Here is a 23593-nt window from a genome sequence, read left to right on the forward strand (position 1 = left end):
GGGGCACGCTGTCCCCACGGGCCGATTCTCTCTCCAGATGCATCCCTAAGGCCAGTCCACCCAAGGGTGATAGGCAGGCCTACAGTTTGACTTTCCGTCTAAGCCACAGTAGTTCCCTAGACGACCTTGGGGAGGCCTCATCCTGTGACTTTTCTCCCTTGCGCAATCAGAGTGGATAATTCTGGCTCCTGTCTTACCTCAAAGGGATGTGGTAGGATTGATTTATCAGACTGGGAGACAAGAGTCTGAAGTGACTGAGTCTGGAAAGTAATGTCCAGGCGCCGAAGTCATGCTCAGAGCGGTGAGCACGTGTCGTCCCTCCGGCCCGTGTGTGCCTCCTGGGGAACACGCCAGGGCCGTGAGCCCACGTACTGGAGGACGTGAGAATGCAATGTATAGGTCAATAGTTACTGATATTTGCCACCTGGCTGCCCCCACATCTCCAGAGCCCCTCTGCCCACTGTTACTCTCTTGACTGTGAAGGCTCTGGACCTCCACTCTGAAATACAAACTTGAACTTGGAGTCCCCTGAGTTTCCAGGTACAGAGAGGCTATGGGCATTGGTGACCAAGATGGCTCCTCCAGCGTCCTATCTCGCTTTTCTCCCCAGCCTCTCCTGTCCTGCCGTTACTCTTGAGCTTCCTCGTTCTTGCTGGTTGCTTCTTATCTTTATTAGCGCTATTGCCCCTGCTCTCCCCCCCCCTCTTTTTGTTTGGATTGTTGTCCCTTTTCACTTGTCCTTCCCTGAGTACCTCCACACTTCCTTAGAAAGCATTCGCCAACCACATGGGTCTCCCCTTTTCCTTGGCACTTGGTCCCTAACATACATAACAGTTCTCTCTCTCTGTCACGGCATACAGCGCCTGGTGCTGCCAGCCTGGATGGGATAACAGGGCATTCCCCTGGCCTGCTTGGTCTGGTCAGGGATTCAGTAGGGGAGCGTATCCCAGCAACTGCTCACACTTCCGAGAAGGAAAAGAAGAAGACTTTCCAGTTGTTAGGGCTGGAGTCTCAGTGGGCGCCTGATATCTTCAATGTCCCCGCCTCTTCCCTACCACCGGTTCCGTTAAGCCAGACTTTCATTAAGTTGCCTTTCTTCTTCTCCTCTTTCTCTGCCCGTTCTTGTCTCCACCACCAGGCTGACTTCTGGTCTCAGTTCATGAGTAGGTTTTTCTCCTCCTCGCTTGCCTACCCCACAACCCCCAGCCACTGGCTCCCAGGAGAGCTGTCCCCTCAAGCTGCTCTCCAGAGCCAGGGCAGCAGGCTTGAAGAAAGCTGGCTCGCTGGGACGGATGTCTCCACCTGCTGGCCATCCTGACCCTGCCGCATGCAGCTCTCGGTCTCTGTCCCCCGCGCCACTGCCACTGCTTGCCCGTTACTCCTGCTGCAGTGTCTTGTAACAATGAACCCTGAGACCCCAGGGAAAGAAACGTGTCTTGACAAGTGGGCGGCACAGTGCCTGGCTCCCGTAGGATCTGCTTCTCTTGGATTACCCTAACAAGTTCCCACTGAGGAAAAAGAGCAAAGGGCTTGGAAGCTAACCCTCTGACTGTGTTGCTGTCCCCTAGGGACCCTTCCATGAAGACTGAGACAGGCACAGCTGCTAAGAAGAGCCCGCTGACATGACATCGGCCACAGAGTTTGAAAACGTGGGCAACCAGCCACCATACAGCCGGATCAATGCCCGCTGGGATGCCCCGGATGACGAGCTGGATAATGACAACAGCTCAGCCAGGCTCTTTGAGAGGTCCCGGATCAAGGCCTTGGCAGGTACTGCTTGGGGCCTCGGGGGGTTCAGAAAGGTTCCACTCACAACCCCCATCAGGTCAGCGTCCCTCCTCGCTGTGGTGAAGCCTCTGTATGTGGTGTTACTGTATGTTCGATCACTGGTTTGCAGTGACGGAAACATCTTTGCCGGGTTCAGAGAGCACCCCTTCCCCAGGGAGTGCAGGCGTCGGCAGCTTGTCCCAGAATCCCTTACTTCTTCTGAAGTGCTGGCATCAATGGTGGGTGGGTCCTGCCATCTGTCTCTGTCCCAAGTGACCTGGGACCAAAGTCAGAAGTGCGAGGGAAGTCCGGGTGAAGGAGTGTCTGAGGGGCTACACAAGAGGTGTCCTGTGCACTTAGTGCCCCGCCTGTACCGTTAGTGTCATTGTCCCTGTGGTTGAAATGAAAAGAAGAATTTGAAACTAGACAGTGTCCTTTTCAGTCCGCCTTAGGCAGGAGAGTTTGCTGCATGGACCCTCTCTTCCTTGAACTGCGATTGGATTTATACTTAGCAGTGTCTTACTGATCTGTGCCGAGCTGGGTAATGACAACAGCTCAGCCAGGTTCTTTGAGGGGTCCTGGATCGAGGCCTCAGCAGGTGCTGCTTGGGGCCACGGAGGGTCAGAAGGTTATACTCACAACCCCCATCAGGCCCACATCCCTCCTTGCTGTGATGGAGACTCTGTATGTGAGCCCTGGTGTGACATAGGCTCTTCCTCCCTCGTGTGTGTGTGTGTGTGTGTGTGTGTGTGTGTGTGTGTGTGTGTGTGTGTGTTTACAGGCTAAAGTCTAGATAGTTCATTAGTGAGTAGTGTGCATGTGTGTGGGGATGGATATCTTAACATCTCTAGTAGAAATGGCTTCTCCCCCTGCTGGCTGAGATGTGGTTCTTTGGAGTCTATCTTCCATTACCAACTGTTTCTATTGTCTTCCTGGAACTTAACGCAGGGCAATTATATTCTGACCCTACATCTTTGGCCAACAAAGAAATTTGGGCTATATGGGCTGTGTGAGGCTGTGTGTATAGGGGTGGGGCTGGCCTTTACCTGGTTGGACCTGAACACCATCACGGCTCGTTACCATCTTCTACCTTGTAAGAAGGTCTCAGCCTTTCCCATAAACACTTGCAGGGGTAATTCTCTGTCTTACTGTCCTGCTTGAGATGTCTTCTTCCTTTTCTCTCTCTACTTTATTCCCAGATACCTTGGTTCCTTGGAACCTGGGGGCATGAGCAGGGCTCTAGGCCTCTTGGGAATGTCTTTTCACTCCAAGAAGAGACTACAGGCATCTGATCACTTTTGTCACCACAGGACTTGGCTATCACCATTTGTGTCCCATGCACTGTAGGGTTTCCCTTACCTTCTAACTGGAAACACTTGGCTTGTGATTCTGGGCTTTACGTTCTATCTCCATAATGGCTACATTTGGCTGCAATGGCCCTGGTGATGCCCAGGGAAAGTATAGCGGTGTACCACAACGCTTGCTGAGGGACAGAATGGAAAGTGGAACTGACCTGTGCAGATTTTTTATCCATTTCACAGATAACATGTGCGTGTGTACACACAGACACACACACACGGAGACACACACGAAACCTAGGTAAATTTTATTATAAGAATTATCTGTTGTATGCTCACAAAGTTTAAATCTGTCCCCCCAGCTAGACATGAAAGGAAAGTGGGGAACTGCAGAGATAAATTCAGTATAGCATCTGTCTCTAAGGACTTTATAATCTATTAGGGGAAGATGAACTGTGCTCACAATTAATTAGCATGAGTGGAACTGGAGAAGAACTGTGGGGAAGGCACATAAATTAAATAGCAATAAGAGAGCAAAGCAGATGATACACAGAGAATCTGAAGAGTTTGTGGGGGCATTAGCCAGGAGCTGGGGGTTGAGGGCTGTGTGTGGTTTGGGAAATCAGAAGGGCTCAAGGAATCTCCAGTTGGCCTGGGGAAGCACAGCACTCAGGTCCGACAAGACAATGGGAAACTGGTAGAGATGGGTTAAAGAGGAGAAGGCATCATCAGAGAAACTTCATAGTCAGAACAGGCCTCCCGCCAAGAGCATCTTACCAAAGGTCATGAATGCTCCCTATGGGGAGGCCACACTGCCCCTCCCAAAATGAAGAATCCCATGCCTGGACCTTAACTCAGAAACCTGGTTTCCAAGTAAACACGTCACTCTGGGATCCTTGCGTTGTCTCCACAAATAACCTAAGACATTTGCCGCCTTTCTCCTGAGACATGATGTGGAGTGATCTCCACTGGAAGCTAGAGCTCTGGGAAGGTCCATTGTGCTGGGTGAGCAGGAGTGGAGAGAGGAGAGTGTCAGATTTCTCCAGTTTTAACTTCTTGAAATTTTCGCCTTCAGTTCTTTAGAGCCATCTTAGCTGGACAGGCAGGAGCCTCAGGAAGTGGGGCCTCACACCACATAGTCTACTGCACGTCCACCTGAAGGCTATTAAAGACCACAGGCTTGGGCCCCTGCTTCTTGCTTATGGCGGTCTGCTTTACAGGTACACATTCAAGGTTGGGCCTGTTGGGCTGCCTTTTTTTTTTTTTTTTTTCCTTCCTGCTCCTGAAGTCTAGAGCATAGGAACATGCCAGGAGATGTACACTGGAATCTCAGTTCTTCCTCGGTTGCCGTCGTCATGGATGAGCACTAGTTCTTCTTCCTGGCCTGCAGGGTGGGTGGCAGTACTTTCCCAAGGTTGTGAAGACCAAATAAGCTACAGTTTATGAAAAAGGAAAAATCAATATTAAAAAAATAACCTATTGGATGGTAGATTTTATTGGTCTCAAGAAAGCTCTCTATAAATATTTTCTGTCCTTTCTCAACCTCAGATGTGCAAGATCATCAGCTCGGTTACCTTGGCCGGTTTCTTCCTCTTTGATTACCCTTCTCCTAAACACACACACACACACATACACACACACACACACACACACACACACACACACACACACCTACCTGTGGAAACTGAAGTTAGAAGAAAAATCCTACAGGCTTCCAGGATCTCCTAGAGCCGCCCTCACTGTCACTTGGACCATGTTCCCTCTCCCACTGTCTGGGTAGCCTGGACTACAGAAGTTAGCCTAAGGCTTAGGCTTGGGCACTGCCTCTCTTGCAGAGACCAACTTACCCAGGCCTCAGTACTCAGGGCCCAGGAAAACAGACTGTAGTGAGCTTTGCTGGATGCTCTTCCCAGCTGGGCAGCCGCTCTTGGTTCTCCTCTACCTGGTGACCCTAGGGCTAACAGACTCCCATCTTTTCTGTCTCCTGCGTGCACTTCCCGACAGTGTTAGAGAACGCGCTCCCACTTCTATTTTTTGTGTCAGTGTTGGTTTTGTTTTTTTTTTTTTCCTTCTCCCCCAGGCCTACTAAAGAAACCATCTGGTTACCCTCCCCTTTTGTATAAAAACCTGAGCTCACGCTGGAATCAGTCACTTTTGATTTGAAGTATCTGACTAAAGTGAAAGGGGAGGTGGGGAGAAGACTTGCAGAAGTGATGGATTTGACCTCGGTGGGGGCAGGTGAGGGTCTGAGGTGGGCGTGCAGTGCTGGGGCCAAGAAGGGGTAGTCCCCTCAGGTCTGTAAGCATATTTTGGCTTCTTAATGTCTGTCAGTGGCTGGGCGGCATTTGCCAGGCTAAGCGGTGAGCAGCCTGAAGGCTTCCTCCTTGACCAGGCTTTGATGCCTGTCTTTGGTGTTGCTATTCCCCTCTCTCTGGGGTCTGCATTAAGGAAGGGAACAGCTGAAAAGCCAAAAACCTTGTCCTTCCCAAGGCTCCAGCCTTCATATTCCATGTCACCAGAATGGGAGGTAAAGAGCTGAGTACTGCTGAAAATGAAAACAGTCAGAATCTTGACCCCCTTGACTCTCAGCACCCCTGCCTGCCCTACACCGGTCCCAGCAGTTGATTATAAACCTCAGTGAGAATGCCTGGGGACAAATGTGGCCCAGGTGGAAGAAGATGGCTAGAAAGAAAGAAACACAAAGATGTCCCCAGAAGAAAACTCTGTGCTGTGCCTCGCTCCCGGCTCTGTCTTCCCACGCCCTTCCTCCTTCCCACTCTCCTGTCTTCCAGGCACACAGCTTGGTGTCCCGAGCCCCATATGCCACTCACTGCATGACTGTTGTGATTTATGGCCCCTCCATGCACACAGATGTACCTCGAAGGTTGCAGCGTAGAGAACAGTCCAGAGTCTCCCGAGGGGCCTGTGAGGAAGAGAGCCTGACACAGTGGTCTGTCTTTCTGTGCGCTGCCCAGTGAAATAGTTACTAAGGGAGAAACTAGATGGAGCCCGTTCTTTAAAACAAGAGCATGTCATTATGCAGCTCACTTCTGTAAGGATTAAAAATGAGATGCCAGGCACCAGATACAGGAGAGTGGGAGAGCAGGGCAGGGGGAGGGATGCCCCAGAGAGAAAGAGAGAGAGACAGAGACAGCAAGAGAGAAACAAGAGAGGTAAGAGAAAAGCAAGAGAGGAGAAAGAGGGGCAAGAGAGGTAAGAGAGGAAGACGAGGTGTGTTTACCCTTTTTATATCCTGGGCAGCTGGCCCACCTAGTGGCGGGCAGGTAATGACATCATAGGTTGCTAGGCAGACTGGGGGCCATATGCTAACAACTTTGCCTTTAGGTTACATAGCCAGAATGAGGCTGAGCAGCTAGAGTGAGTAATAACAATTTAAAGAGTGTAACAGGGCCATACTGCTGGTAGGGGCACAGCAGGCTGCACCCTGCTCTGATGAACACTATTGGCTAACCCACAGTGCCAGCCCCTGAGGTTAAGTTCTGTAGCTATCAGATACGCCATCAGAACCTCAGGGTGTCAGTCCTCAGACCCCACTGCTCTCGGCTCCTCCATGGCTGCCTTGAGGCTCCCCAAAGTGGGCAGCATGGGTTTGTGTTGACCTTGGTAGCCAGGGGCCTTCAGAGTCTCCCTAAGAGACGCCTTAAGACCTTTCCCGTCAGGATGCTTTCCCTACTGGTGCTAGGGTCCTGTTGTCCCTAGTGACCAGAAAAGGCTTTGTGTCCAGAGGGTATCTGATTTCCTCCAGGGAGCAGGATTTTACCTCAGTGGGTGGGCAGCCACTGTTTCATGACAGCCTGTTGGTGGATTCAGAGGAAGCAGCTGCCACCAAGACATGAATTCTTCATGGCTGCTGCATCCCTCCCAGCTACCTGTGAGCTCAGAAGTTGAGACACTAATGACAGCTTTTAAGGTTTGGGGTTTTGTTTAGTTTTTGTTTTTGTCTTCTCACATTTCAAAACATTTAGGAATCACATATTGGAAGAATATACGATTCAGGTAAATATCTCCTCATCAGCAGGCATTTTAATGCACTTTCAGAGGAGGAAAAATAATTGCTGCTGCAGCTTTCTCTTGAAGGTAGGCAGTTATGAAACCAAGCCCCAGCCCAGGCAAACCTCGGTGCAGAGGAAGCTGCCCATTTCCTGTGCGGGGAGCCCCCCAGGGAGGGTAACGTGCTGCCCGAGCTGCATGGTCCGCCTGGAGTGGCCTTCTTTAGATTCTGTCCACTTTCTTTGTGAGTCGGGGCCTCTCACTTGGCCTGGAAATCACCAATTAAGCAAGGGTGACCAGCCAGTGAGCCCCCAGGGAGCCACCTTTCTCCCCCTTCCCAGAACTGTGGTTATAAGGGCTTGCCGCCGCCGCACCTGAGTTCTTCACACAGGTTCCAGCGCCCTGACTCAGGCCCTCAGATCCCTATGGCAAGCACTGTACTGACTGAACTGTCTGCCAGCACCCTCTTCTCTCTTGATGAAAGCTGTTCGCTGTCGTTGAGACTCTCTGCAGAACCAGGCTGTTCCCCTCTTGTGGGTGACTACTATCTATCATTGTGAGGAAGCTTTATCAAATATTAATGCACTGAGGTTAATAATAAGATTCTGTTCCCTCCCCATGCCATGTAATCTGAACGAGCCACATTAATAGCCTCCTCCATCTTTGGGACATTCCTGTGGGTTGTCAGCTTCATTCCCAAGGGTGAATTTCAACGCCAGGCCTCTCAGGAGCAGCCATATCCCACCCCCAGTTCCCTGAGGGCTCCCTTGCATGCTGCCTGTCTGAAGAGGTGCCAAGGGTGTTGTTTTCAGAGCATCTGTTCGCTTTGTTCATTTTTCCCCCTCTTTTTATCACAGCAGTAAGAGCGAATGCTAGGGAGGCTTCTGGCAGAAGAGCATGGGAGCACTTGCTCTCCAACAGTTTGCCTTTCAGAGGCTAGAAACTGGATCACCCAGGAAATCTCACCTTACAGTCAAGTGAGAGAAGATCAGATAATCATAAACACCACACACACACACACACCACCCAGCACACACATATCATATCACATACGTGCACACATGCACACACCCGCGGGCACGCACACGCACATACCATATCACACACACACACCATATTATACACATGCACACAAATACCATATCACACACGCATCACATATGCACATGTGTGTGTACACGTACCATATAACACATACCATCTCCCTCTCCCCTCCCCCCTCACACACACACACACACACACTTTCTCTCTCTCACACACACTGTAATGAATACTGGAAAGCTTTCCTAGAAACTGTATAAATGTATAATATCACCCATAGCTTATAACTCTCCCATTAAGTGAGTTATATGCTGAAGTCCAAACACAAGTTAGTGGTAGAGGAAGAGGGAACATGCAGGTGTCACCTCCCAGAGGGCCTTAGAGGCCATAAAGAAATCTGGAAGGAAGCAACAAGGACCTCAAAAAAGGTGACAAAGGAGATTGCTTGCAATGACAAATTGAATGCTCAAAGGGAGGGAGTTCCATGGGCTCAGGAAAGGAGCTGTGGCCTTCAGCAGAGGGCTGTGGAGCAGGCTGCTCCCATCCATCACAGTGCTTTTAGCCTGGCAGTGGCGTGGTTAGGTTTGGGTTTGAGCTGTTCTTTCTGACAGCAGCTAAGTCTAGGAGGGGCAGATGGCTGCTTGAGCCAGGGAGGCCACCGTATGTGGGGAGAAAGTGATTCATGTTGGCAGTAGCATTCTTCTGTCCTGATGCTATAGTTGGATGACCTTGGTACCGCCACTTTTCTGCTCTGTGGACCTCTGCTTCCTCACCTGACCACTCCAAGCTTGAGCTAGCTGATGCTCCAGGCTCACTCAGATCACTTATCTGAGAGGCCACTTCTCAACGACAAAGGTCAGAGTGCCGCTTTATCCTGATTGATGGAGCTTTGGATCCTGGCTTGAGGAAAGGGAATTTAACCTTTTTCACAAACTGCTCAATCCTCCAGAAATTCTTGCCTGGACTGGACCTGTATCCTAGACCATCTTGATTTCTGTAGCCGTGCATCCCAGTGAGTACCAGACTCATGCTAACAGCACCTGGCATCTGGGAGTCTGCGTCCACATACTTTATCCAGGTTGTCCCTGCTAGTATACTGACCCAGTCTGCCTAACAACCTATGACGTCATTACCTACCTGACACTAGGTGTGGCCCAGGATTATAAAAGACCCCCCTCATTCCTCTTGTTTTTCTCTTCCTCTCTTCCTCTCTCTCTTCCTCTCTCTCTCTCTCTCTCTCTCTCTCTCTCTCTCTCTCTCTCTCTGCACCCTCCCTCCCTTTTCCCCCAGTGCTCATATAATAAACTTCTCCATATCATATCTGTTGTGTGGCACGCATCTTATATTTCATGTTTCATTGGTTTTTAAAAGTCTCTACCCCTCAGGTACCCAGGTGAAATGGGCAAACAGCTGTTCCCTCACTGTTCACAGACAGGACGGAAGTTACCTATCACTATGCTGTTTAGGCTAAGTCGTAGGAGAGATAAACATGTTTTTGTCTTGATCCAAGTGTGGGATGGGGAACAGACTAGTGAGAGAGCAGGATGTTTTTCCACTTAGAAGTCAAACCACTTCATGGGGGAGCTTGGATGTGGCCAGCTGAAAACATCCTACTAGAGACTGAGAGGATATATATGAGGCCAAAACAGGAGGCTGGAGAGATGACTTGGGATTGATTTGGCTGTTTATCAACACTTCGAGAGATGCTCCTAGAGAGAACTGCTCCAGGGAAAGCTTCAAGGCTTTGGGCTCCAGCTGAGGTTCTGAGCCTCAGCTGCTGTTCCAGGGTCCAAGAACAACCTTGGTTGAATTGTAGGTTTGCTGAGGGCCTGCTGACTACACCGGGAGAATCGTTCCTCAGAACTGATATCCTTAAGGTTTCATTATTGTGTTCTTTAATCTCCTTTTCCTATTATTCGGATTAGTCGGGTTATAAGTGAGGTGCACTCTGTTAGTGAGTTTGTAATAAAGTATAATTATTAAGAAAATTGAGCCTACACTAAGTGCTCCGGTGCATTGCACATTCCTGAGTCCTCCGTGGTCAACCTCTGCTTTACATCCCAGGCCGCATGCCTATCACCTGTTTTTGTTTGTTTTTCTCCTGAAGTCTCTTGACGCTCTTTGATCAAAACCTTGGAGTCACTGATGGCTTACAGCCTCAGGATACTGCCACCTGCCAGGGACAGCAAATCCCTGATCCATAGAATTTTCCAGATGAGCCCGTGTTATTTTATATCCAGACCTTTCGGGTCACCCCCTGGAGAGGTGTCTGTCAGTGACTCTGAGTTGGTTTCCCTACCCAATCTGCTCTGGGTCCAATCCCACTAACTCAGAGTTTTTAGAGTCACTGTCCTCCAACATGTTGGTAGGGAGGCACTTCTTAACCCTGGAACCACCAGAGGACCAAATTCAAATTGTTCTCTGGCTTCTGCTCTGGGTCAGCTAGCTGCGAGAGAAGTGAAGACACGACTGCTGCAGAGCATGGTTGAGGAGAAGAGTTTTATTGTAGATATGAGGTGGGAGGGCACAGCTGGAGGCATCTGGAAGAGTGCAGAGCAGAGAGAGAAAGTAGTAGACCTGGACATGGCCAGCAGGTTGACCCAGGCCATGAGAGGAGGGGTAGGGCTAAGAGAGAGGAGAGGGAGCAAAGGAGACGGAGGGGACTGAGGGGACCAAGAGCCAACCATGGTTGCTTGAGCCTTGGCTTTCAGGAGTGAACTGGAGAGAAAGCCTGAGTTGGGACTCTGCTTACCTTTGTCTTCAGGTCTGGGCCAGGCGTATGCTTCATGAGCCAATCATGAGCCTATGCTCCATGAGCCAATCACGGGCCTATGCTCCATGAGCCAGTCACAGGCCTATGCTCCATGAGCCAGTCACAGGCCTATGCTCCATGAGCCAATCATGGCCCTCTCCTTATTCTGCTCTCTTTCCTGCTAACTTCTCCCAGAGCATCAGGATCTGAACTGGTTACAATGCAGACTCTTTCAAGAAGGCTGCCTTTCAAAGTTTTTATTATTTGTTTCTCAGGGCTTATGAACCTATTCTCCATGACATCTGTTGTTTCTTATTATTAAAAATTATATATGCTCATTGTAGAAACTACTTATATGGCTAATTAAGAGGAACACAAATGCCACCCATAGTCTTGCCACCAGCTTTATTTACTTTTATTTATAAAGTCATATTACACATATGGCTTGAGAGCCTGAGTTTTGCCTCAAAATATATTTTGTCATTGCAGCTTCTTATGTAACCTTCTTGATCTCCTCACAAGTCTAACCAACACTATAAATTATCCTATTGATCGTTATGGTGGCTGTCATTTTCTACTTTTTGTCTGTTGGTTTGGGGACTAGAGTTTGAGCCTTGGGGCTCCTGCAGGTTAGGCAAACACTCCACCCCTGGGCTCTACCCTGAGTCTGCCATTCTTTGTTTTGAGACATTTTGAACAAAGAAAAGAGAGAGGGACGTGAAGCCCTCGAGGCATTTTATGGGCATGGGAGGAATAAATAGCTGGGTCACAGTGTTAACTACATCTTGTGTATCGTTTCCTTAATATTTTATGCATATGTAAGCACAGAGTCTATATTGATTTTTCATAGCTTTGTTTGTTTTTTTAAGTTTTGCACGGTTTTACACATTTTACCCAATGTATCTTGAAATTATTTTATGTGACTACATAAAAGTCTCTTCACTCTATTTGCAGTTAGATAATTTTCCTTTGTAACAACATATAATCTTAATGTAACAAGTTCCCTAATTGTGTACATTTAGGTTATTTCTAATCTTTGGCTATTTCCAAAACTACAGTGAGTAAGCCCGAATCTACGTGATGTTGTAAATGTCAGCGTGTGCCTGTAGGATGCATTCTTTGAAATGGAGTCACTAGGGATAGTCTGTGCATTTGGGACCGTCCTCATCAAGCTGCCTTTCATAGAGGCTGGCCCTGTCCAGCAGCGTGTGCGTGCTGTGTCCCCCACGTTTCATAGAGGCTGGCCCTGTCCAGCAGCGTGTGCGTGCTGTGTCCCCCACGTTTCATAGAGGCTGGCCCTGTCCAGCAGCGTGTGCGTGCTGTGTCCCCTCGTTCTTGCAGAGCTCTATTTTGTCAGACTTTCTGATCTGTTTTCATCTGATAAGTGGAGCAGTTGTGTCTTTGTGTTCCTTTCTTTTGCTTTTTTTAACTTTCAGTATGAGAGATTCCAAACAGGAAAGTGTCAGAGGTGAAGGTAAAACAAACCACTCTGATATGTCTGCCTATGGGGGCCGAATTATTTTGAAGTAAATTAAAGACCATTGCAAGCATTTCCCCTAATTACCTTTATCACTGTCTCGGAAAAACAAGAACATTTTCCATTTAAATCTAGTACTGCTCTTATCCCTGACACAATTAACAGTTCCCTGATACTCAAAATCTGAGAAACACTTTCTCAGTTGTCTCAGACTTGTCTTTTCCAATTAGGACAATTTGTTTTGTTTTGTTTTCTTTTGTTTTGTTTACTTATGTGTACGCTTGTGTGCTTTAATTTTTTCCTTTTTATGTTTATAAAAGTTTTCCCTGTGTGTATGTATATATGCCATATGTGTGCTTGGTACCCACGTAGATCAGAAGAGAGTATTGGATTCCCCGGAACTAGAGTTGAAGAAGGTGTGGGCCCCCATGGAGGTGCTGGGAGTCAAATTCCGCTCTCTTTTTGGCTCACAGGTCTTGAAGCCAAAACTGTAGAGGCTGTATTACTTTGCCCTTTAGCCATGTGGCATGTCGCCCTGGAAGCACACAGGAGATCAGAGCTGCTGACCTCACAGCAAAGATTTAGGTGCACACACAAGCAGAGGGGAAGGAGACCGAACACTGGGTCCTATAACCCACTGTGAGAACACATCCTGTCTTATGTCTCTACAGCTGTGTTAAGACGCCGTAACCAAGGCAACGTACAGAAGAACAAGTTTCTTGGGGGAGGGTTAGAGTCTGTGACCACCAGGCAGGCAGGCAGGCGTGGTGCAGGAGCAGTAGCCAAGAGCTTACCCTCTTATCCACAAGTAGGAAACGGAGAGGGCTAACTGGGAATGCCTTGGCCTTCCGAAACCTCAAAGCCTGGTCCCCCATCACACACCTCCTTTAACAAGGCCATACTTCTTAATCCTTTCCAAATGGCCACTGACTAGGGACCAAGAATTCAAATATGGGGGCCATCCCCATTCGATCTGCCACATGCCCCAGTCACCTGAAAGCCTCCCACTGGCCCCCACATCTTCAAGTTTCCACTGCCTTTGAGGCGCAGCAAGCTGTAGACCAGGTTGAGCCTCTGTTGCATGGGCAGTTGAGGACCATTCCAGATCCAAACTATAGCAGTGTTTTTTTCACACGTGAAGCAGATTAATGCACACGATGGCATTTCTCCTCATTGGTTCGCCCTTGCTCATAGTGTTCTGTCCCTCATACAACTTTTCAATGTATTTTAGCCTTCAGTCTTTCATTTTCTGACCCTCCACAGGCCTTATTTTAAACAGCTATTCTACCATGATTGATTACTGTGATTTTATAGTTTCATTTTGTACATTTCAGTTTTTGATTCAAATAAAGTTCTTCTTGCAATATGAAATATGACTTTCATTTTTTTTCCCTGAGTGGTCATCTACTTTTGCAAAAATTTTTACTGAACAATTTTTTCTTTTTCTTACATATTTGAAATGTACTTTTATCAGATGTTAAATACCTATATGTGCCAGGCCTGTTTCTTCTTCAACACTATGTCCACCTTTCATGTGATAATGGCACACCGTTTTATCAGGTTAAACTTGAAGTTTTTGTGGTTTTGAGTTTTCCATTTGTTCAAATTTTCTTTTGTAGTAGGCCTTTGGGGTCTTTTAAGGTTGTCTCTATGTAGACTTTAAATACTATTCTAAGATGTAACCTGAACCATTTTGTCTCTTTACTATCATTAGGGTCATTGCGAATTAATGTTTTGGGGCGACCCTGCCACACCTTCCCTGCTTCCTTTGTCTCTAGAATTAAATTTAAACATTAAAACATTCCTTCACATTCCCCCTCATGCCCCAATTTTTGTCTTTGCCTTCTTGATGGTTCGGAATTGAACTCGGGGCCTCTTAGTTTCTATGTCTAAACCATCACTCCAGAGATTTTCATGTCTAATTTAAAGCCTGTTTTCTATACATAGTCTCCTAACCTGTGGCCTGTGAGCAGCCTCCCACCCCTGTGTGCCTGGGCCCATCTCATCTCCTTCTTGCCCTTCCAAACTGCTTTTCTTCCTGAAGACCTTTCTGACAACTCCAGTTGTCAGCACGACCTCCTCCTCACTGACCCCATGGGCAACATTGCTGCTCATCTGGTAGCTAATCCAGTGTTACTGTGTGCAGCGTTTGTGTATTAGTCAGGGCTCTCTAATTCTCTAAAGAGACAACTGACAGAATGAAGTGTGCGTGTAGTGTGAGTGTATGATAGTGTGTGTGTGTGTGTGTGTGTGTGTGTGTGTGTGTGTGTGTGTGCGCGCCATTTATCAGAAGCCTTACAGGCTGAAGTCTGTGTGGGTAGTCCAACAGTGGCTGTCTCCCAACAGAGGGCCAAAGATCGAGTAGTCGTTCAATCTGAACTGAAGGTCAGCAGCCCCTGTCTGATGCTGGAGGCCTGGAGGATTCCTAGACAGCTCCTGGTCTTCAGTCTACATTGGAATCCTGAACTGGTTTCTAATACCAGCGAAGGACCGCCTCAGCAACAGAATAGATTGCTTTGCCAGGGAGAGTGAGGGCGAGCCGGAAGCCAGAGCTCCCTTCTTCCATGTCCTTGTATGTGGACTGCCATTGGAAGATGTGCCCCAGATTTAGAGTGGGTCTCCCAATCAGAAAATCCTGCACAGACATACTGAGCGACTTATGTTTTGGTTGATTCCAGATGTCGTCAAGTGAATGACCCTGATTAGCCACAGAGTCTTGTGAAAACAAACTTTATTTCTTATAAGGCTGCAAAAAACAAACTGTTAGTGAATATGAGCCTGTTTTTCTTGAAACAGAGCCTTACTGAGGGACTGAGCCATTCAGTCTTATGTCCCAGTAGCCTCTAGGACAGTGACTGTGGTCAAAGGATGACACCTTTCTGTGTGCCGGCACTGTTCGTGTGCAGCCTTGCTTGTCAGTGGGCGGATGTTTGAGGGTTTCGCTATCACGGGTATATTTGACTTCAAGCTAAACTTTTGAAAAGGAATTGTAAGAGAGCTCACCTGTCAAAACACCCTGCCAGTAATTCTGGGTCAGGGATGATTGGTGAAGAAGATGAATTTTCTGGGGCAGCCTTAACACATGAGAGAATGCGTGTGGCCCCAACTTAAGGTGTAGTGAGAAAGGAAGAGAAGCAGAGGAGAACAGAGAGGCTGTGCTCCCATGCTACTGAGGCATGGCCCATCCTTGTTCACTGCCCGCCCCCTTCCTGCATGGGCAAGGTCAGGGCTCTAGAAATAGGTACTAGTGCCTGCAGGGCCTTGCTGAAGAAGCCTCCTCCTTCTCTTCCTCCTCTTCCTCCTCTTCCTCCTCCTCCTCCTCGTCCTTCTCCTCCATCTTCTCCTCTGTCTCTTCCTCCTATGTATTCTCCTCCTCCTTCTCCTCTTTCTCCTCCTCTCTTCTCCTCCTCCTCCTCCTCTGTCTCCCCCTTTTCCTTCAGGGTAGATATTAGGACTGTTGGGCCCCTTGTGAACAGCAGGCCTCATGCACAGTACCCTCTTCCCTGCTCATACTACCATGGCTCCCAATACAGCTGGCTCAGGGCCACTGGCCTCTCCTGCGCTCAGACTGCTCCTGAGGAGTGTCTAGGTCTTGGGGGAGGAATGTGCTGAGCATGCCAATGTGCAGCAGCCGAGAGAACAGCTAATGGAAATTAATCCCCACCCCTGGGCCCTTACTCTGCTTTTGATCATCATTAGCCTCTCGGAATCTTTCCCATGTCTCAACACTGCAAAGTGTTTCGCGGTGCTAGGGATTCTGGGTAATCTCCCCCTTAAATTAAGGCAGCCAAGAGGCCATCTGCTGTGCTCCAAGCCTGCAACTCCAGCATCGTTGTGTATTATTGAAAGCTGAGGAGAGCTCAGGGTGCTTTATGAGACCTGGGTACCAGTGTGCCAGCCCAGCAGCCTGGAGTTACATTCTGGGTCCCTGACTGGAAGCACGTTGCCAGGCACAAATAAACAGGGTTTGGCACTACACACCATGTAATGAACTCTTCGGATTCCTACTATCAGGAGAGTTAGGAAACAAAAAGAGGGTGCTAGCTTTTGAGGGCACTCACCTCTATTGTGGCTAAAACCTCCTGACCCTTGGTCAAAGGCTCAACCTCTGCCTTAAGGAACAGGTCTAGGGAGGGCCTTGGGGGTGGGGCTCTAGCTGGCTCTGCTGAATCCCAGCATACCCCAGAATAAAGACAACTGTGTTACCCAGCGTATCACCAAAACTTTACGTACTTTTTGTCCCCCTAAAGGGGACAGCTCTTGAAATCAAGAAAATATTTTAGTTTGCTGCTGACAGAAGGATGCATCGGGGATTTCCTTGGCCCAGACACCCAGAATGAGTGAATGACACTTAAGTTTACATTTCTTTAGAATCAGCACAGTGCTCTTCCACGGCATGGAAAGCTTATTTAAGTGGCTACCTTAGAGGTATTTATATGTGACTGTCATTGAGTCTGTCTGCTCAGCGTAGGGACCCTCCGGCTTGTCCTTGACTTCCCTCCGACTCCACTCAGTGCTGAGCACTTTACGGTTGCACAGTGAGCATTTCTTGAATGGATGAACAGATGAATAAAGACACCGAGTTCTTAACACTAAAATAGCCACGAAGAAGGAATTTGATGCTGCGAGCCTCCGGAGCTGCCAGCATCGCGCCCCAGGGGCAGCACTGCCTTAGCTCCTCTTTTGTGTGTGTGTGTTAAGCCTGATATTTAATAATTTAAAAAGCCAGCCCTTCCATGGTTTGGTCTCAGTTGAGCGCACATCTAACCTCTTCTCCCAGTGTTGACATTCCCTCCTGTGTCTGCCCTGGCTGTGACCCACCCACCCACACTCTGGTTAGGGATCCTGTGGGGCCCAGGTCCAGACTGTCAGGTCAGCTCCTTCACTGAATCTTCAAAGGCAAGTGCCTAGGAGCCCAGTCCACACACACACTGTTCACAAAACCAAACGGTGAGGGCATCTGTTGTCTTCTCTCCTGTTATTTCTATCATAATTTTCTCCTCTTCCTTGCTACTCCTCTGTGCCATCCTTTCCCCTTTATTTGCAGTCTCTGTCGCCTCTCAAGCCCAAGCCTGGATACCCTATCAGTATTTACTTGCACAGAGGTGCCAGTAGGTCCCCATATAAACTGGTCTACCCTTTAACCTCACGAGGATCGGAGTTCTGTACATCTCAACTCATTTGCAGCTTCTCATTTTCTACATAGCAGGAACTGCTTGAGAGCATGCAGTGTGTCCTTAGGCCCAGCACAGGCCTGGCCCATAACAGAACTGAATCAATGCTTCACTGGGCCCCTCAATACAACTATAGACACCTTGCTCGGCAGTGAGCTTCAGGGCCTGAGAATGGAGAAGCAAAGGAGAGGTTTCTCTGGGCCCCCTGAGCCCACAGTCTACAAACCCACAGTCTTGTAGGAAAGTTGTATATTCAGCTAATTCTTGACAGTGAGAATTCAGGAATCACAATACACACGAGGAGCCCTGAGTGGAGAAAAGCCCTCCTGAGAGACCCATCTGCCCTAATTGTAAAGGACAAATAGGAATTAAGTGAAGGGTATGTGGGAGGATGCTAGTATTCTAGGCAGGGGGATTGGGTGGGTGGGTGGAGGGAGGAAAGAGGAGGGAGGGAGGGAAGGATGGATGGATGGATAGATAGATGATAGGTAGGTAGATAGATCGATGGATAGAATAGATGGAAGATTGGAGAGATGGATGGATGAATGGATGGATGGATGGATAGATGGATGGATAGAGCTGGTATTAAAATCTAAATTCATTGGCAAAATAGCGCAGAATATTTGCCAGATTTGGAAACAGGTAGCTGGTCAGGGTGTCTTGTTACAATGCATAGACAGTGGTGGTGGTGGTGGAGAGGGTGGTGGAGGTGGTGGTGGGTGGTGGGGGGGGTGGAGGTGGTGGGGGGGTGGAGGTGGTGGTGGTGGTGGTGGTGGTGAAGGTGGTAGAGGTGGAGGTGGAGATGGTGGTGACTGTTCCACTTCCTTGCTTCTGTTGGCCTGTGGTCCCTGAGAATGGAGAGGCAAATGAGGCAGACTTGCCAGGGTTGGCATATACTCCCAGAAATGAGGCGGGATGATTGCAGCAGCCTCCTCTGCCAGGCAAGGATGACACTAGCATTACAGTAAAGCTTTTCAGCTCCACGTTGGTACCAGCCCTGCCAGCCCAGGGCAGCTCACCCGTGCCTCTTCTCCTCACACAGATGAGCGGGAAGTTGTTCAGAAGAAAACCTTTACGAAATGGGTGAACTCCCACCTGGCGAGAGTGTCCTGCCGCATCAGCGATCTCTACAAGGACCTGCGAGATGGGCGCATGCTCATCAAGCTGCTGGAGGTGCTCTCCGGAGAGATGCTGGTAAGGTTCTCATCCGTGCCAGGCCCCTCCCAGCCTGTGGCTGATGCCATCAGCACCTCTTCAGGAAAAGCGTTTGCTGGAATGCAGAGGGTTCCCTTGACTTGCCAGGGTTTCTCTCTGTCCGTCTTTGAGGCTCCTGTTCTCATCATGTCAAGGCTCAGCGTGGCTGACTGGGCTCTCTGACTTCTTCTCAGATCTTCTCACCACTCCCAACCCTTTATGCTCATTCCAGAAGCTCTGCAGAGCTTTGCCTTTCTCTCTGGGGTCCGGGCATCTGAGGCTGGAATCCATGGGCCTAGATGTATGAGCTGTTAGAACCGAGAGGGAAGCGTGGTAGAAAGGTTGCTGAATGTTCTACCATAAGTCCAAGTGGAAACCTGTTAGGGGCCTCTCGGTTGTCCCTGCTCAGCACAATGGTGCTGAGGGGATATGCTTTGCTCCAACACTTCCTTTGGGACCTTCGGCCTCTCAGGGAAGATCTTCTTTGCTTTCACTTCCTCCGTGCATAGACTCAGGTACTGTGGGATCCTCGGGGTTTGAATGAAAAGTGTTTTTTCTTCTACCCTTTCAATCCTAAGCCGCACTTCTTGCCTCTTAACCCACATAGGAACTCCACTTGAAGGAGTTGCCCCAGGATCTCTTCAGAAGACATAGGAGACATAGGTCAAGCTGGTACAGCTTGAGTCCAAGGCTCAGCACACTCATAAGGAAAGCTGGGCATGGTGGTGTGCGTGCTTTCCTAAGCCCGGCACTGGGGAGGTGGGTAGAGGGGAATCCCTGGGACTCTCTGTCTGGCCAGTCTAGCTTACTTGGCAGGTTCCGGACCAGTAAGGGACTGTCTCAAAAATCCAAACCCAGACAAAACAAAATAGTGAACAGTGACTGAAGAATTACACCCAGGGTTGTCCTCTGATACACACCTCCATATCTACACACATGTGCATACATACCCATACATTAGCATTAATAATAATCCATTGGGTTCTGTCTGGGACATTGAGTGGAGGAAGAAGACTTGGTAGGGATGGGGCCATTGTCAACCACCAGTCTAAACACCATTCTTACCACCGACTACCAGTGAGTGGCTCTTTGAACTATGCTTGGTGCCCAGAGAGCACTCCTTTCGCTGCCTGTTGTGTCATTGGGTTTGATTGTCATTTAGCACCCACCCAGAAGGCTGTGTCAGACCTAGAAGGGCTCTCATGAAGCCTGTTTGAATGCTTGATATAGGAACCTTCTGAATTTTTGCTAAAAGGAGTTGAAATGTGTGAGGGAGGGCTGGAGGGATGTCCCAGCAGTTAAGCACTGGCTGCTCTTTCAGAGGACCTGGATTCAATGCCCAGGGCCCATATGGCAGCCTGTAACTCCAGTTCCAGGGGACCCAGTGCCCTCTGCTGGCCTCTGTGGCCACTGCATGTACACGGTGCACTGTGGGCAAAACGCCCACAAACATAAAGTTGAAAATAAATAAATGTTAAAAAAAAAACAAAGTGTCAGGAGCGACTGTGGAGCCTGGAATTTGACCAGGAAGATGAAGGGTGGAACTGATGACATCAGCTGATACAGGTTGCAGCCACCTCTGGTGTGACTGTGAGGTCCCTTCACAAGGCCATTGCTATCCCTTAGCCAAGGCCCACCAAAGGCAAGATGCGCATCCACTGCCTGGAGAACGTGGACAAAGCCCTGCAGTTCCTTAAGGAGCAGCGCGTGCACCTGGAGAACATGGGCTCCCATGACATCGTGGATGGCAACCACCGCCTGGTCCTGGGCCTCATCTGGACCATCATTCTCCGATTCCAGGTAGGCCCTGTGGGTAGAAGAACCTGGGGGGACCTCTCAAAGCTGGTCAGGAGCTGAGAACCTTAGAAATGGTGACTAGAGTGTATTTATGTACATCTACATCTAGAGTGGCTAGAAGCCCACCCTATGGACCAGTGATGATAGGATGGAGGACGTACATTATTTTTTCTTTAAGATAGATTTACTTATTTATTTATTATGTATACAGTGCTCTGGCTGCACATACACCTGCAGGTCAGAAGAGGGCATCAGATCACATTATAGATGGTTGTGAGCCACCATGTGGTTGCTGGGAATTGAACTCAGGACCTCTGGATGAGCAGTCTTAACCCTTAACCTCTCAGCCATCTCTCCAGCCCAGGACCTATATGATTTACCATCCCAAAGTGCAACAGCCCAGGACAGCTGCCCGGCTGGTGTTTTGCGGTGAAAAGTAGAAGTTGACTTGTCACAAGGTTGCAGTCTGTTGCATGCAGCACCTGCCGCAGGAGGTCCTACATAGAACCCTTGTCCTTTGTATGCAACGTCTCAGTGTTTGAAATAATCTGATTCAGAAACTGCAAAAAAAAAAAAATGTGCAGAAAAAAAAATCCCTTTATACTTTTAAAACTAGAAATGTTTTCTCATCTGAAATTCAAGGCACTCCCCTTGGTCCTTCCCCTCTGCCATAGGAGGTGATACCGCCTACGTTCAAGGTGTGTCTTCTTCCCTTTAGTTAGCCACATTTGGACACACCCTCACAGACATACCCAGGAGTGTGCTTCTCTGGTCGGCTAGCCATAGTTCAGTCCAATCAAGTTAACATACCACCCAGCATCCATGATGTTGTACCGCCGCCCCATGAGGCACTGCTGTATCTTCAGAGGAAGGTGCCATGGCATCTTCTTGTCAGTTCTTAAACTCCTATTAGAGTAATCTACCTAAAGTTGTCACCTCTGATACAGGGTGACATCTCTATGTCATTCTGGTTGACTGAGGCAGAGAAGTAGGTGACTGGGACCCAGGACCTCAGAGTGTGGGGGTGCGGTCGGGATGAGTGCTACAGATAAAAGGACAGAGGAGGGAGTTCCTCCCCCCCCCCCCCCCAGAAAGCAGGAAGGCCCAGCGCCATGGAACAGATGTACTCTTCTCTTATTCTGCCACCCCCAGATTCAGGACATTGTTGTACAAACTCAAGAAGGTCGGGAGACACGCTCAGCCAAGGATGCTCTGCTCTTGTGGTGCCAGATGAAGACAGCAGGGTGTGTATGCCCTGGAAGCCTGCCACTATCATGTTTCCTGTTAGCCCCTTGCTTCCTCTGGGGCAGTGGCTCTCAACCTTCCTAACACTGTGACTCTTGAACACAGTTCCTCATGTTGTGGTGACCCTAAGCATAAACTTATAACTGTCATGAGTTATGAATCGCAATGTAAATATCTGATATGCAGGGTATATGACATATGACCCCCGTGAAAGGGTCACGCGACACCCTCCCCCCGACCCCCACAAAGGAGTTACAACCCACAGGCTGAGAATGACTGCCCTCGGGCCGCTAGACATCAGTCTCCCAGAACTACAGCGGCCTTGGGACAATTAGTTCAAGTTTGTCCTAACCTCATTCTTCAAGGCCTGCCGCTCAAGACTCCTTACCAGAGTTGCCTTGGTCTGACTGAAACCTGTTGAGTAATGAGCCACAGTTTATGGTGTGTGACTTAGCTGAGCGCTCTTACGTTTGAAGCAGCTCAGGAGGGGGACAGGCCTATTCCTCTCCTGGAATACGAGCCCTCCCCTTAGACGCTTGTTTGGGACCTCAGAAGAAGTTGTTTCTTAGTCTTAATGTTTCTCTTGGATGCAGCTACCCCCATGTCAACGTCACCAACTTCACTTCGAGCTGGAAGGATGGCCTGGCCTTCAATGCGCTGATACATAAACACCGGTAAGGGGATCCCTGGTGCCAAGGGAAGAGTCGATACTTTGCACTTAACTAGAGGCTAGGGGTACCTGTTGCCTCTGCGGCTTCTCGTTCACCCTTGGCCTCTCCCAGTGCTCCTGCTTCCCTCGACTTATGGTCATACAGCTGCCCTGTCTCTTGCTCCTGTGTCTCATTTCTCTTGCCTTCCCAACTCCCTGCATCTGTCTAGCATCTTTGCTTCATGCTGCAGCTGTCTTATATGTGGGATACACCCCCCACCTCCCGATGGCCACTCCATCCTAACAGTTCAGTTCTTGTCCCCAGGCCTGACCTCATTGACTTTGACAAGCTGAAGGATTCCAACGCCCGCCATAACTTGGAGCATGCCTTTGACGTGGCCGAGCGCCAGCTGGGCATCATCCCACTCCTTGACCCCGAAGGTGAGCCACACCCACTTTACCATTCTGGATCAGTTAGGTGGACTCCCTCCCAGGGCTGGTCCAGGTGCCTGGCAGGTGAGCCACGGACCCAGAGGCGTTGGGGCTAAGCCAGGGCCCTGCTCTGTTCCTCCATGACAAGTAGGTTTCCAGCAGACGCCTGGCTTATCAGGAAGGTCCTTGAGGCCCTGGATCCCCCTTCATTCTTTTTTTTTTCTAGTTTATGATTTTAATGTGGATCTCATCACTGTCTGAAATCAAAGACCTCAACTCAGTTTTTTTGTTTTGTTTTTATTTTTGTTTTTGTTTTGCTTCTTCTAGAACTGTGTAGCTGAACTTGAACTCCTGATCCTCCTGCCTCCGCCACTGCACCTAGCTACTCCTCCTCCATTTCATGCCCTGTTAGTTTTCATTCGATGTACACGGTTGAACTTCATGGTGGAGGAAGTGGGGCTACATGTTTGAAGTGTGACTTTCTGGGGCTCTAGTTTTGGTGCTCAGGATGTCCTGTCTCCCTCTTGCAGATGTCTTCACTGAGAACCCAGACGAGAAGTCCATCATCACCTATGTGGTGGCGTTTTACCACTACTTCTCCAAGATGAAGGTGCTGGCTGTGGAGGGCAAGCGCGTCGGCAAGGTACCGAGCTGTGTGCCCAGCGCACTAGCACCCTTCCTTTGTTTGATGGCCCCAGGCCCTGAGTGTGAGCTCCTCGCCTACCCAAAAAGTGTTGTGTTTGGGTCCCCAGCTGC

General features: G+C 49.1%; 1 protein-coding gene across 1 annotated transcript in view; it reads left to right on the forward strand.

The window, feature by feature from the left end:
* Positions 1-23593, forward strand: part of SPTB (spectrin beta, erythrocytic) — a 129955-nt gene that overhangs the window by 56026 nt on the left and 50336 nt on the right. Inside the window, exons 2-8 of the mRNA XM_084793556.1 lie at positions 1569-1770; positions 18563-18714; positions 20341-20514; positions 21664-21755; positions 22350-22430; positions 22731-22846; positions 23368-23480. Of these exons, the coding sequence (XP_084649682.1) occupies positions 1623-1770; positions 18563-18714; positions 20341-20514; positions 21664-21755; positions 22350-22430; positions 22731-22846; positions 23368-23480 (876 nt within the window). The 5' untranslated portion in view covers positions 1569-1622. The remainder of the gene's footprint in view (positions 1-1568; positions 1771-18562; positions 18715-20340; positions 20515-21663; positions 21756-22349; positions 22431-22730; positions 22847-23367; positions 23481-23593) is intronic.

Source organism: Acomys minous (assembly GCF_964271855.1).
Source record: "Acomys minous genome assembly, chromosome: 8".
NCBI lineage: Eukaryota > Metazoa > Chordata > Mammalia > Rodentia > Muridae > Acomys > Acomys minous.